The sequence below is a fragment of the Chenopodium album genome, chromosome 8, assembly GCF_948465745.1.
Source record: "Chenopodium album chromosome 8, dcCheAlbu1.1, whole genome shotgun sequence".
In the NCBI taxonomy this organism is placed as follows: Eukaryota; Viridiplantae; Streptophyta; class Magnoliopsida; order Caryophyllales; family Amaranthaceae; genus Chenopodium; species Chenopodium album.
In genome coordinates, this window is record NC_137841.1 from 65,832,666 (window position 1) to 65,846,753 (window position 14,088).

The window sequence follows — 14,088 nt, forward strand, 5'->3', positions numbered from 1 at the left end:
AACGAGGGAGATTAATTAAAGTGTTGCCGAGGTCTTCTTATGCTCGATCTTGATGATCCTCAATAATTAATACACAACGTTTGGACTTGAATTGGGTATGATTTCTTATTTCTTAACTGTTATGAAATTAGATTTCTGATTCACAAATCACATATTATTAGTTAATTTTTGAGAAGAGAAGTTTCCTTTGTTCTTTTTTTCACTTTTTATATTGCAACTTCATGGGAAAGAGCAGGTCAATAGGTGATCATGTGCTCCGCCATGCCTACACGTGATCCAATCCGCCGATAACTCGCTACCATACCGGAACAACTATAAATATATTGCCTGGCTAACCAAGAGAAGTTAACCCATACCTTTGTAGGCTAGTTGCTTTAAAGTTACATTTCATTATTCACAAATCTTTGAAAATAGAGTTGATGTACCATTATTTAACTTTAAACCAAGAATAATTAGTACGGAGTAGAACCTTGCCATGAAATGCGGATATCATGTTGTAGTCACAAACACCATTCCCACTTATTTTTAATTTGGTCATTATTAGCTTATTGCTCACTAACACCATTCTCATTCATATTAAAAATTTGGCATTGTATTAAATTCTACTAACTAGCCCACATGCACACATGTAATCCAGATCATTTTTTATACCTTCAACATTGACCCAGGTTATTTAGTACTACTAACAACCTTAATTATTATGCGGAATTAAGCCATCAAATTCGGTATTGTGTATTGATTATCACTTTCTTATCCTTTTCTCTTCCTCTCACAAACTCTCATTTTCTCTGTTTACTTCAGCAACCAAGAATGGATATTGGAACAGCCATGTCTGTAGCTCAAACTTTGTTTGCAGCACTGCAGTGTTCTCAGCTTAATGAGATCTGCTCCATTGCTGGTTACAAATCCAAACTCGATGAACTCCGTCGCACTGTCTTAAGAATCAAGGCTGTGCTTAAGGATGCTGAGGCCAAGCAAGAGCTGTCTGAACAAGAACAGCTCTATATTGAAGAACTCAAGGATGCTGTTTACGAAGCTGATGATCTCTTCGATGAGTTTGTCACTCTTGCTGAGCGTAAGCAGCTCTCCAAGGGTATCAAGGTTCGTGTGCTTTCACTTTTCACCAAGTTTGGTACTGCTTACAATATGGCTCAAGGGGTTAAGAAGATCAAGAATAAGTTGGATGCTATTGTTTATGATAAGCGGTTCAGCTTGAGCATTGATCCTAATCCTATTAAGAATCGAAGGCTTGAAACTTGTGCTTATGTGTATGAAGATGATATCATAGGAAGAGAGCTTGATTTGGAGAAGGTTATTGGTGTGTTGCTCGATTCTAATGTTCAACAAAACGTCTCTTTCCTTTCAATTGTGGGGATTGGAGGGTTGGGGAAAACTGCCCTTGCCCAACTCGTGTATAACGATACTAGAATCACAACTGCATTTTCTTTGCGGTTGTGGACTTGTGTCTCTGATGAGAATGAGGAACTGCTGGATGTGCGGGGTGTTCTTGATAAGATTTTAGCTTCAGCTATGAATCATAAGATGAATGAGAGCTCTACCATGGATGCATTGCAAAGACAACTTCGAGAACAACTTGCTGGGAAAAAATACTTGCTTGTTTTGGATGATGTATGGACTGAAAATTATGAGCGCTGGCATACATTGAAGCAATATTTGATGGGAGGTCAAAAAGGAAGTTGGATTGTGGTTACAACACGTTCACATCGAACTGCGGAAATCATAGGAGATGGTGCAAGGCACGATTTGCAAGGCTTGTCGAAAGAAAATTCATGGTGTTTATTTAAAAGAGTAGCATTTGGATCTAATCATTCAAGCCTTCCCAATGACTTGGTTATAATTGGCCAAGATATTGTTGAGGAATGTGTGAACGTCCCTCTTGCAATTAGAGTGATAGGAAGTCTTCTTTATGGCCAAGACAAACAAAAGTGGCTTTCAATTCAGAAAATGGGGTTAGGAAAAATTAAAGGAAGCCAAAATAGCATCATGCCTACGTTGATGCTTAGTTACTATCAACTTGAATCCCCATTAAAAAGCTGTTTTGGCTATTGTGCAATTTTCCCTAGAGATTATGTGATGGAGAAGGTTACATTGATTAGGCTTTGGATGGCGCAGGGCTACATTCCGTTAGATGACCATCAAAGCCCTGAAGATCTTGCCGAGGAGTATTTTTCGGTTTTGTTGCAAAGATGTTTCTTCCAAGACGTAAAGAAAGATGAATATGGATATATTAGATCATGTAAGATACATGATTTAATGCATAATGTTGCTCAAGAAGTTATGAGAAATGAGATTTGTTTGGTGAAAACCATGAACGGGGATGTGAACAAAAAAGTTTGTCATCTCGCTGTCACAAAAAGTACAAATACAAACTACGCATTTAATAAAACCCAGGCACGTTCATTTCTTCAATTCAGTGAGTATGTAATTTACAATATTGTGAACTTGGATGCATTAGTAGCTAATTGGAAATACTTAAGAGCATTGGACTTGAGTTTCTCGAAGAGCAAGAGTTTGTCGGACTCAATAGGTGATTTGATACATTTGAGGTATCTAGACCTCACACATAGTGAAAGTCTAGAAGTTCTGCCGGGTTCAATTACAAAGCTAGGTAATCTTCAATCTTTAATCTTATTTTGCTGTAGAGATTTGAAAGAGTTACCAAAAGATTTGACGAAGCTGGTTAAGCTGAGGGTCTTAGATTTAAACTTTTGTCATAAGCTTAGGTATATGCCAAGAGACATGGCTAACCTGACTTGTCTTCACACTCTTAATTGGTTTGCGGTGGGAGATACAAGTTCAAGTAAGAAAGAGGTGTTTGATGGGCTGGAAAATCTAAAAGCTCTTAGAAGCCTAAAAGGTTATCTTAATGTAAATATGCAATATATAAAGACAAGTGCAAGTGGTTATAAGATAAATGGTGGAAAAGAAGGAGGCTGCCTGCGGAATAAGGAACATCTCAAAAGTGTGAGGTTTAATTTTGGTAATATGTACTATGATTTCGATACAAGGAAGGAAGATGAAAGGGAGAAGAATGATGAAGCACTGATGGAAGTGTTGCAGCCACATTCTAATCTCATGAGTTTGGATGTGTGGGGATATAAAGGTGCGAGAATGCCACAATGGACCAGGGAAGATAACTTGACAACCTTTCTCCCTAATCTTGTTCATTTGTTATTGGTAAATTGTCCAAAATTGCCATATTTGGGACAATCAAAGCTTCCTCAATTGAAAAAATTAGGAGTGCGTTGTTGCCCAAACCTAACAGTTATTCCAGAGTGTCCTGCCTTGGAATACCTAGATTTATTTGTATTCAATGAAAGATTGAAAATTTTACCAGTATCAGGGGACTCATCTGATGACATTGGTCCCAAATTAAGGGAGATTACAGTAGACAACGTCGCATGGCTGAATTTGCTGCCCATGAACACTCTTCGTGATGGTGCGAAGCTTGTCATAAATGGGGACAAGAAAGTGGAGAGTTTGGGAGAAGCTAGGGAGGTGTTCCGTTGCTGTTCATCTTCACTGAAATACTTGAAAATTGAGAATTGCTACAATTTGAAGTGTGTAGTTACTGGAGGATTAGAGCATCTCTCTACATTGGAGGATTTGCGAATTTATAACTGTAAAAGTCTGAGTAAATCAGAAGTAGAGGGAAAGTATTCCTTTTGTCAATCCCTCCGCTCCTTGACAATACATAATAATAGTTGGGAGAGAGAAATGCACAAAGGCCCAAATTGGATGCAGTACTTGACTGCCCTCCAAGCCCTTGATATAAATGGATATCAAGTCTCACCTCGATCTCTAAGGAACTTCGACTCCACAACCATCTGAAAGAAAGATGCCAACAATCAACTGGAGAGGACTGGCCCCTCAGATCATCGGCTCATCCAACACATCCTCAGATCACATTGCATTCACATTTTATTAGTTTCTCTGTTAATTGTAAATGAAGAGAACTCAATCAATCAATCCTTGTTTTCTGTATTCTCATTTCCTCTGTACAACACAGCTGAATAATGCCCGTCACCTATTTAATGAAATGACTTCTTTTTGTTGTTGCATATCTCACTTTTAATAGATACTGTTTCTCTTTTAATAGAGGCACTCATTTCTAAATTCCCCAAACTAGAGCATTTCTGAAGGTTTGGAGCATCTTCTGTACTGTAGATATGACCGTCATTATATGGCTTTTAATAGAAGAGAAAGTAGGACTTTGAGGATGGCTTGCCATGGTGATACCTTCTTAATAGCCATGCTGCTGCTGCTGCTGCTGCTGTTGTTGGTCATGCTGCTGCTGTTGTTGGTCATGCTGCTGCTCCTGCTATCGTTAATTCTGCTGCTTTCGGTGATCGTCACTAGTCATCAGCATCACATGAAAGAATAACTCATTTGCTTCTGCAGTGATTAAGGCAGTTGTATAGTCCAGCTCAGAAAAATCTGTTAAGCTTGTAAATTTTATTCCTGAATGTTGTACTATATATAGAGCTGTAATAATGCAATTTAAATATCAAAATAATTTCTCTTACAAAATTTTCTTTCCACAAAGTAATCTGCTTAAATTATCTGTTTATCATTATTCATTTCTCTTAAAATCCGAAGAAGAATCTGCTAGATTCCAGTTTAATCACGCTATGTTTCCTGACTTTCGTACTCGTTTTGAACTCTCACATAAGCACACTCTGATTTTCCCTTACTTTCCTGGACTTTGGCTTCTCATTAAGAATTTGTTGATTCTACTTTTGTCACTCTTACAAATATCTAAAAGGGGCTTTGTTAGGAATATAGGAAAATATATTATTCTGATATATTTTCCATATAGTTTATATGGTAGAGTTTATATTGTGTAGGCTATAAATAATAGCCAAGATCAAGCACTACGAAAGCGATTCTCTCATAAATAATTTAGCATGGTATCAAGAGCAGGTTAAATCTTGGGACCGCTCACACAAATTCTCCCTTGCCGGTGGGTTAGAATATTAAACCCACCGGTGGGATTCATAAATTTGCTTCCACTATGCAATAGTATTGCTCTTTGAAATTTTTAGTTTTTATTTAATCTTTTTATTTTTTTTTGGAATAACCATGTGATACGTGGGTTATTATTGGTGTATGTGATCAATATGAATGATCATATGTGATTTGGTTAGGTTGTAGTGTTTGAGTGTGCTTCCTCCATTATTGCATCTCCATGGAGATGAAGAAAAGCCACGTTTGGAGTATTATTTATTATTTTTAAAAAAAAATGCAAAAGACCACGGACACCAGCGAAGGGCCTGGCAAAGAAGATCACGGACACCAACAAAGGGTCGTGGCAAAGAAGATTACGGACACCAGCAAAGGGCCGTGGCAAAGAAGACCACGGACACCAGCAAAGGGCCGTGACAAAAGACCACGGACACCAGCAAAGGGCCATGAAAGAAGACCATGGACACCAGCAAAGGGCCGTGGTAGCAAAAGTTCGTTTTTTTTTTTAAATAAAAAAAATTGAAGGCGACATCAACATAGTAGTACAACTCAATCGACTTCAACAAAGTGCGACTTTCCAATCGTAACGTTCGTGTTACTGCCGTTACGATTGCGGGAGGGGTGTTAGGAATATAGAAACATATAGATCTTATAATATTATATTTAGGATAATAATATATATCTTAGTGATATTCTAAGATAGATTTATGGATGTTTATATGGTAGAGTTTATATTGTGTAGGTTATCTTTTGTAGGCTATAAATAATAGCCAAGATCAAGCACTACAAAAGCGATCCGCAATGTTTCTTACCCAAAAATTAGAAGGTAAATTGGTCATCCGCAATGTTTCTTACCCAAAAATAAGGTGTTGCTTCAATGACCTTCCATACTATTAAATGCGCGAATGTGCTTCCTTGGTCATGATTCACAATTTATATTCTCAATCATAAAATAGAACAAAGCAACTACACTATTTTAGTATCAACTATAACTCTTGTATGTAGTTTTGTTTCAGCATTAGTACTACATTTTCAGCATATTTCAGTTTTATTTGACTAATCAGAGTTATAGGATTCAAGTTTCGAATATATCTCGGGTGCTAATGTACAACCTGTACATGTTTCTCTTCAAATAAACAGGAGAGCAATATTTCTTCTGTTTTCGTGTAAAGAAGTATACAACTTCGGCTCTATTGCACAACGCATACATATTTTAAATCAAATAATTAGCAGAAGCCTTCCAAAATTCTAACCTATTCACTATTTTTGTTTGCTCATTTGTGCAGTGTACAAACTTGGGTGCATTATTTGTCCTGCTCAACCTGAAAATGATTGTCATCTAAGAATTTAATAACTTTGGATATAGCTTGATAATTGATTCAGTGTCAATATTAGATTGATCAGCAAATCCTAAATGATTTATATTGTTTGCACATCGTGTCTGCTCGACTTTTATATGATCCAGCCCTGTTATGTAGTTTGCTGCAACACCCAATCAGCCCGCCTTTTTATGTTAAATTAAAGAGATCACCTATGTTAAAATCTGGTCTCTTAGGTGATTTTTAAATATCTTCCACGCCAAAAGTGTAAGACTAGTACTTTTGGTCAAAGAGAGCTACTGTTAAACAGGTCTCATAAGTGATGTTGTTTATTGCACTTCTGATAAAGAGACCTACTGTTACAAATAACAGGTCTCTTGGATAATTTTTTTTTTCCTAACACATATTTATTACTTAATTATAATTATAAGCCTTATTGTCGGAAGATAGTGTGTATAGTACACGCAAATATTAATACTATAATGAAATGATTTATTAACCAAAATTTAATTAGGAAAAAAATTATTACGCCCATATTACTTTGTATTTTGTAATTTGTTTTTTTATTAAATGTAATTTCATACCCCCATTCCCTAAATCCTGGATCCACCACTGGTAATTGAGCAATCAATTTTTTCTTTTTTTTTTTTTTTTTGACAGGATTCAACAATCAACTTAGTAGCCTTAGTTTGTTGAAAACATAAATATAACTTGCACAATGAGCAATCAACTTAGTAACCTTAGGGCCTGTTCTCATTGAGTGAATGAGCTCAACTGAACTGAACTTATTAGAGCTAAACTGAACTGAAATGGACTGAATATTTTATAAGAGAAGAAAATTAGGAGCTGAACTGAACTGAAAATACTCGTATGAAAACAGACCCAACATAAATATAACTTGCACTATTCATTTTGCTAGTAGATTGATGACATTGGTGTGTAATGTGTAAACTTAACTAAAATAAACGTCACAATTTTTTTTATTTTTTTATTTTAAAGGGATGTCATAATCTTATGTAAACTTAACTGAAAAGTAGTTTAAGTTAAACTAAAAAAAAATTTCACAATCTTATGTTAAGTTAATTAGAAAGCACTAATCAACTACTCCAAGTTAACTATGATTTTGTAGGATAAAAAAGCACAATAGTAGTAAGGTCAAATATTTATAATGCTTAAAAAGATTAGGGAAATTCTCAATGGTAAACCTTAACTTATTACTTTTCTCAGTGGTAAACACTACTTTTTTAAAATGTCTATGGTAAACCTCAATTTATATTGCTAAGCTAATGGTAAAATCTTAATCCTCACCCTAACCATGGTTAAGGCTGTTTTTTTTTTTTAAAAAAAAAAGTGAAGTTACATAATTGCCCCCATTTATTTCCCCTCCAACCACTTCTGTCTAATCAATAGTCATCGACTTTGATTCAATTTACTCAGTTCGAACATTAGAAGAAAGAGAATGATGAATTCTTCAACTTTGATTCAGTTTGAAAAATTTAGGGCTTGAAATTTCTGGGTTTTGGGTATTTTTTTAGTATAGAAATTTGTCTGGGTTAAAGCGATTAATCGAGGTGAATTTTGGAGGACTTTTTCTCAAAATTCTGGGAGATAATTTGCGAGGAATTGCGATTGGTTTTAGGGTGGAAATTTGTTGACGATTGTTGGTTAGTGAACAAAGTTCGATCTTTTGAAGCTTGACACTGCTAATAGTGAGAGTTGAAGTCAGGTAAGTGTCAAATTTTGCTTCGCATTATATTGTGCTCTGTTTATGGGTTGTGATAATCAATGTGTAAATGCTGGATTGTTAAATATTGCTTGTTGTTAATCTAAATTGATGGAGTTGATATTGTCTCTGATTTATGTGTTGGAATTGCATGATTGTGTTGTAAAGGTTGTTGTCTATGATGTGCTTTCTGTGAAGGTTATTATTCTTAGCCAAGTAATGATTAGTGATTATTTGTTGTTTATTTGTGTGTTTGTTGTAGAATGGATGAAAAAATAGTACTTCAGTTTCAATATAAGGGTGTAGATGTGTCTATTGTGGTTGATGATACAGATAAGGTGAATTTGATAGACCTTATTGTGGAGTATTGGGAAAAAGCAAAAGAAAGTAATGTTGAAACACCCCTAAATCCCACATTTTCCTATGTGTACAAAATGAAACATGTGAGTTTTCAGAGTGATAGTGATTTGATGAAAATGTTTGTAAACTTGCCCGAGAAGAAAGAGATTTATATATGGGTAGGGGATGGTCTTAAGGACACTAAGGTTGTTGCTGCAGCTAGATTACTTGTTAAGGGAAAGAATCTAATTGTTGAACCTGACCAAGCTAAAGTGGCGTCTAAGGCTACTGCTACTGCTAGCAAAAAAATGACCCCTAGGAAGAACAAAGTCCCTGAATTGGTTGAAGCAGCAATGGTGTCTAAGGATGAATTTGATAAGCATGTTCAAGGGTTAGGTAGTTAACAAGTAGTTGAAATTGAGTTTCAAAACTATGATCCAGATGAAACTTGGCCTGATCTTGAACAAAGACTACAAGAAGAGATGGATATAGACAGGGTGAAAGGGAAAAGAGGGGGTAGAGGGACAGGAAGGGGTAGGGGGAGAGGAAGAGGGTCTGGTAAAGAAAGGGGTAGAGGCAGAGGGTCTGGTAAAGGAAGGGGAGAAATTGGTACACAAACACAAACTGAGATTGAGATAGATATTGAAACACAAAATGAGATCCAGAGAGAGATTGAAACACAAAATGAGATTCAGAGAGAGATTAAAGCACAAAATGAGCTTGAGAGAGAGATTAAAACACAAAATGTGATTGAGAGAGAGATTCAAACACAAACTGAGCTTCAGAGAGAGAATGAAACACAAGCTGGGATTGAGAGACAAATTCCAACACTGTCTGGTATTGAAACTGGGAGAGGGAGAGGGAGAGGTAGAGGGAGGGGGAGGGGGAGGGGAAAGGTGGAAGGACAGAAAGTGGTAGAGGGAGAGGGAGGGTTAATCCACTAGAGTCTTGGTTCACCATCACCCCTACCCCATGGCAACCTCAACAAAGTGACCAAGCTGATACTAACCAAGTCCATGAGTACCAAGCACCAACTGAATTGATAATCCAGAACTCACAACCCCAACCATCATCTCAAATACTTATACCACCCTTGAAGAATATGGGAGAGTTTGGTACTGGAGTCTCTTCTACCTCTTCTAGAGTCTCAGCCTTTTTTCAGAGAAGACTGCCTAGGACAACTGCAAAAAAAAGAGGCATTGTGATCAGCCCTAGCACTAGTGGAGGGGATAGTGATGTGAATAATTTGGGTGCTAGTGGGGATAACAGGAGAAGACTGCCTAGGAGCACTGCTATAAGGAGAGGCATTGTGATCAGCACAAGCACTAGTGGAAGGGAAAGTGATGTGAATAATATGGGAGGGGGAGAAGTGTCTATTAATTTAGGAGAGGACAATGAGAATGGAAGTTTGCTTTTGCTCAATGATGAGGATGGTGAGGGTGATGATGCAGATGACACATACAACCAAGATGATTACATGGAACCTGAGACAGATGATGAGAGTGTTTGAAGAAGAAGAGATATTTGAGAAAGATGATGATGTGCCTAAGATTGAAGATAGTTATGATCCATTTGAGGATCCTGATTTTGAGTGTGAGAAGGATGAAGATAATTACTTGAACAGGTTATATAACAATGGTGAAGTGTACAAAGATGAGGGATTTGGGAAGATTGTGCTTAAAGAGTGGCAATTGTTCACTGATAAGCAACATCTTAGGGATGTTGTTAGAGATTATTGCATCCAATGTGGGTTTGCTGTAATTGTGGACTATGCTAGCAACTTAAGGTATGGTGCTAGATGTTCAGATGTGCATTGTGGCTGGAAGTTACATGCATCAGTTCTTGCAGATGGTACAACATGGGCCATCAAAACCATTCACAACCCAGACACATACATGCCAAGGGCTGGACTCCAGAAATAACATGGTGAATGTTAGAAGGGCTAAGAGAGTGTTGTTGGAAGATATCAGGGCAAATAATGATATCCCTGCCAAGTCTCTTAATGATTTGCTGTTTCAGAGATATGGAGTTCATATGGCTCTCAGCACCTTGTACAGGGTCAGAACACAAGCATTGATTGACATTCATGGTGGCCATGATGTGTCATACAAGGATTTGCCCACATACTGTGATGTACTCAAGGAATTAAACCTAGGCTCTGTTGCTCACTGTGCATGGACAAAACCAAGTCCAGAGAAGCCAATTCAGTTCAGTAGCATTTTCATATGCTTCAAGGCTTGTTTAGATGGGTTAACACCTGGATGTAGAAGCCTAATTGGAGTAGATGGGGCTCATCTAAAGGGTAATTATGGGGGAGTGTTACTCTCTGCAGTTGCCTTAGATGGAAATAATGAGATATTTCCAGTAGCATGTGCAATAGTGGGAAAAGAAGACAGTGATAGCTGAAAATTTTTCATTTGGCACCTCAAGAATGCTCTAAAAGACTCAGGCAGGGGTGATGCATGGTGCATAATGTCTGATAGGCAAAAGGTATGAGTTTCTTAATTGTTGACTGTCCTATTTTTTTCATTATTGAAATAAGAATTTGACATCTGTCCTAACACTGGTTCATGTTTGATGTTCAGGGTATTGATGTTGCCTTGAATGAGTTGTGGCCAAAAGTGGGAAGAAGGTATAGTTGTAAGAATTTGGTGAAGAATTTTAAAGTACAGTTCCCTGGACTTTTGATGTTCCAACTATTTTGGAAAGCAGCTGGGGCTTACAACCCATTTACATTCAAAAAAGCAATGGAAGGCCTACAAAATGCTAATAAGAATGCACTTGTATGGCTATCAAAAGTTGGACCACAATCAACTTGGTCAAAACATGCATTCAACCCAGCAATCAAGTGTGACACAAACAAGTCTAACTTTGTGGAAAGCTTCAATTCCACTTTAGGAGTTGATAGATACAGACCAGTGTTGACTCTCCTTGAAGGTACTTGTTACAATTCAAGAAGGTTAATTTTCTCATTGAATTTCATTCCACTTATGTACTTGTTCTATGAACTCATTGCAGGAATTAGGAGGCTAACAATGGTGAGGATGGCAACAAGAAGGGAGAATTGTGAGGGATGGGTGGATGATATCTGTCCTAACATCCTGAAAAGGATGCAAGTGATAAGCCATGAGTCAAGGAGTTGCAAGTGCCTAAAATCTGGAGAGGGTGAGTATGAGGTTTTGGATGGCAAGTCAGTTCTTCCTGTGAGCCTTAAGGAACTGACTTGTGCCTGTAATGCATGGCAACTGCCAGGCCTGCCCTGCAAACATGCAATGAGGGCCATACTACATGCTAATGATGACCCCAGACAGTACATCAGTGAGTGGTACTCAATCAGAAGGTACAAGCTCACTTATGGCAACTCTATTAAGGCTGTACATGATGTAGAACAGTGGCCTGAAACTCAATACCCAGAATTAGCCCCACCAGCCATGGCAAGAGGGATTGGAAGGCCTGCTAGAAACAGAAGAAGGAGAGCAAGCTAAAGGCAAGAGATCTAGGACTGCCAGATGTGGTAAATGCCAACAGTTTGGGCATAACTCACTGTAGTAGGTGTCGCTCGAAGTGCGCCTACTTTAAAGCATGTGTGAATATGCTTGACACTCTTAGGAAGTGGGAATTGACGTATACTATTAGGGACAAGGAAAGTAGGGAGCCGCCAACAAGTTTGTAAGGAACTTGTAAACCGTTCACGGATCATAAAAAGGCAACCACGATAAGGGACAACGATAGGCAACAACGATTGACCCGTGAAGGTCACACCCCATTCATAATCCATGAGATTACTAACTCCATATGGTTCGGAACCACAAAAGGAGGATAGGGGATGATGGTACGAAGTGAGTCATGGAGTCACATTCGCCCGTATTGGACTCTACTCGATTCTTATAGTGAAAAGTGATTCATGCGATCTCAAAGGCATGCAAACAAAATATTCAATTTGCTCCAAACTATTATTAAGCTAAATTGGTTTAATATTAATGCAACACATAATTCTAAAATATTTGTGATCACTTGAATTAAACAACAAGATTAAAAAGGAACCTAAATCGGTTGTCCAAATTATCTTATTAGGCATGATTTTCAATTACATATTCCCTTTAAACATGCAATATAGTGATCAATAAAAAATAATAGAATAAACATTAACATTGGAAGCAATTTGACCATAATAGCATTAGTCAAATCAAATATAAAATAACCTAATCATGATACTAGCAATGAGAAAATAAAATAAGAGTAATTAAATTAATTAATAATTACTCACATTCCGCGCGTTCCTTTAAATTGCTACATCATGAATAAACTGTTACTAACTTCAATAAAAATATAAAGTAAATGGAAATTAAATTAAATTAAAAGTAGAGTTGATTTGGTCCAAACCCTCAGTTAATTCTACCTATCACGCCTTGGTTAAAGTATAGAACTTGAGGTATTGTATGGACTCCTTGGAGTGCTTAAAGGAAGAAATAGTGAAAGAATGGGGAGGCTAGTGTTTAGGCTAAAAAGGGAGAAGAGAATTATTTTGTGATCAAGCTTGTTGATTCTTTGAAAAAGGGATGATATGATCACTATTTATAGAGGAAAAAAGAGGGGTCGAAGAATTAAGATAAGATCCGAATTAAATCGAATAAAACTCGATAGACAACAGTTTTTACGGTTTTTGTTTTTATCATATCTTTTGATCCATAAATCGGAATAAGATGAATAAGATATCGTTGGAAATATCTTGAAGTCTATTTTCTAACCCAATTATAATCAGATTAAAATATTTTATAGATTAAAAGATATAGCCGAAATAGTGAGACGGTGTCAGTTTTGGATAGAGTTTGACATTTTATTCATATCTTTTCCGTTATAGCTTGGAATTGATATTATAATATATCATTGGAAAGATAATTTCAAGGGCTATCCAACCATATAAAATTTGGATAAAAACTATGAGGCACGAAAATAATATCTGTCTATCTTTGAACGTCTTTCAATTCGGATAAAATTAGGACTTTCAAAAAAAGGAGTTTTATTCAATTTCAAACTCGTTAATCTTACCTTTTCAAAAAAGATAATCAAGATCTTTTAGAAACTTATAGAAGCTTCTAATTAATCCTAACTTGTTTAGGAATGGGATTAAATAATTTGGACCCTCCACATGATCATTGGGTCGTAGGTAAGGTGGGCTTAGGTTCGGTTTGGGCTCAGTTTAATATTTTGGCCATAACTTATTCGTTATAACTCGGATTTGGGCTTATAATATATCGTTGGAAAGCTCTTTTCAATCCCCATCCAACTAATCAATCATTGAACCCAGATTATGGACCAAAATAAACGGTTTTATAAAAAGGACACGAAATGAATGATTTTAAAGGACACAAAATGAATTATTTTGGGTTTAAAGGCACGAAAAGAGGAAAACAAGTTATGGTTTGGAGAAATGAGCTATGAATTGGGTTTTTTATGAAATGGAAATATGGATAGAACATGGATTTAAGCACTCCAAAGATTAAATACTCAACCCGACCAATTATGGCGGTGAAAGGTGTTCATCATCGGGTTTGGTTTTGGGGAGACATTTTTAGGTGTCTACACTCACAAACTTGCCAAGGTGGATTGACTGTGAAGGAGAAGGCTGCATTGGGTCATGAATCAGGTGCTTGGGCTAAGAAGCAAACAAAGAGGAAGGCAAAAGGGGTTTCAGCAAGCCAACCAGACCCTACAACTGAT

At 36.9% G+C, this 14,088-nt stretch overlaps 3 protein-coding genes across 3 annotated transcripts; all 3 read left to right on the top strand.

The window, feature by feature from the left end:
- The first annotated feature begins 810 nt into the window (after positions 1-810).
- Positions 811-3,852, top strand: LOC145643226 (disease resistance protein RGA2-like). Its single transcript, XM_081694381.1, has one exon. The coding sequence runs from the start codon at positions 811-813 to the stop codon at positions 3,850-3,852; it is 3,042 nt and encodes a 1,013-aa protein (XP_081550507.1).
- Positions 3,853-10,290: 6,438 nt separating this feature from the next.
- Positions 10,291-10,773, top strand: LOC145555344 (uncharacterized). Its single transcript, XM_081617092.1, has one exon. It carries the CDS (start codon positions 10,291-10,293, stop codon positions 10,771-10,773), a length of 483 nt encoding a protein of 160 aa, XP_081473218.1.
- Positions 10,774-10,839: 66 nt separating this feature from the next.
- On the top strand, positions 10,840-11,852 carry LOC145555345 (uncharacterized). Its single transcript, XM_081617093.1, has 3 exons — positions 10,840-10,857; positions 10,953-11,304; positions 11,386-11,852. The coding sequence occupies exons 1-3, from the start codon at positions 10,840-10,842 to the stop codon at positions 11,850-11,852; spliced, it is 837 nt and encodes a 278-aa protein (XP_081473219.1).
- The last annotated feature ends 2,236 nt before the right edge of the window (positions 11,853-14,088 follow it).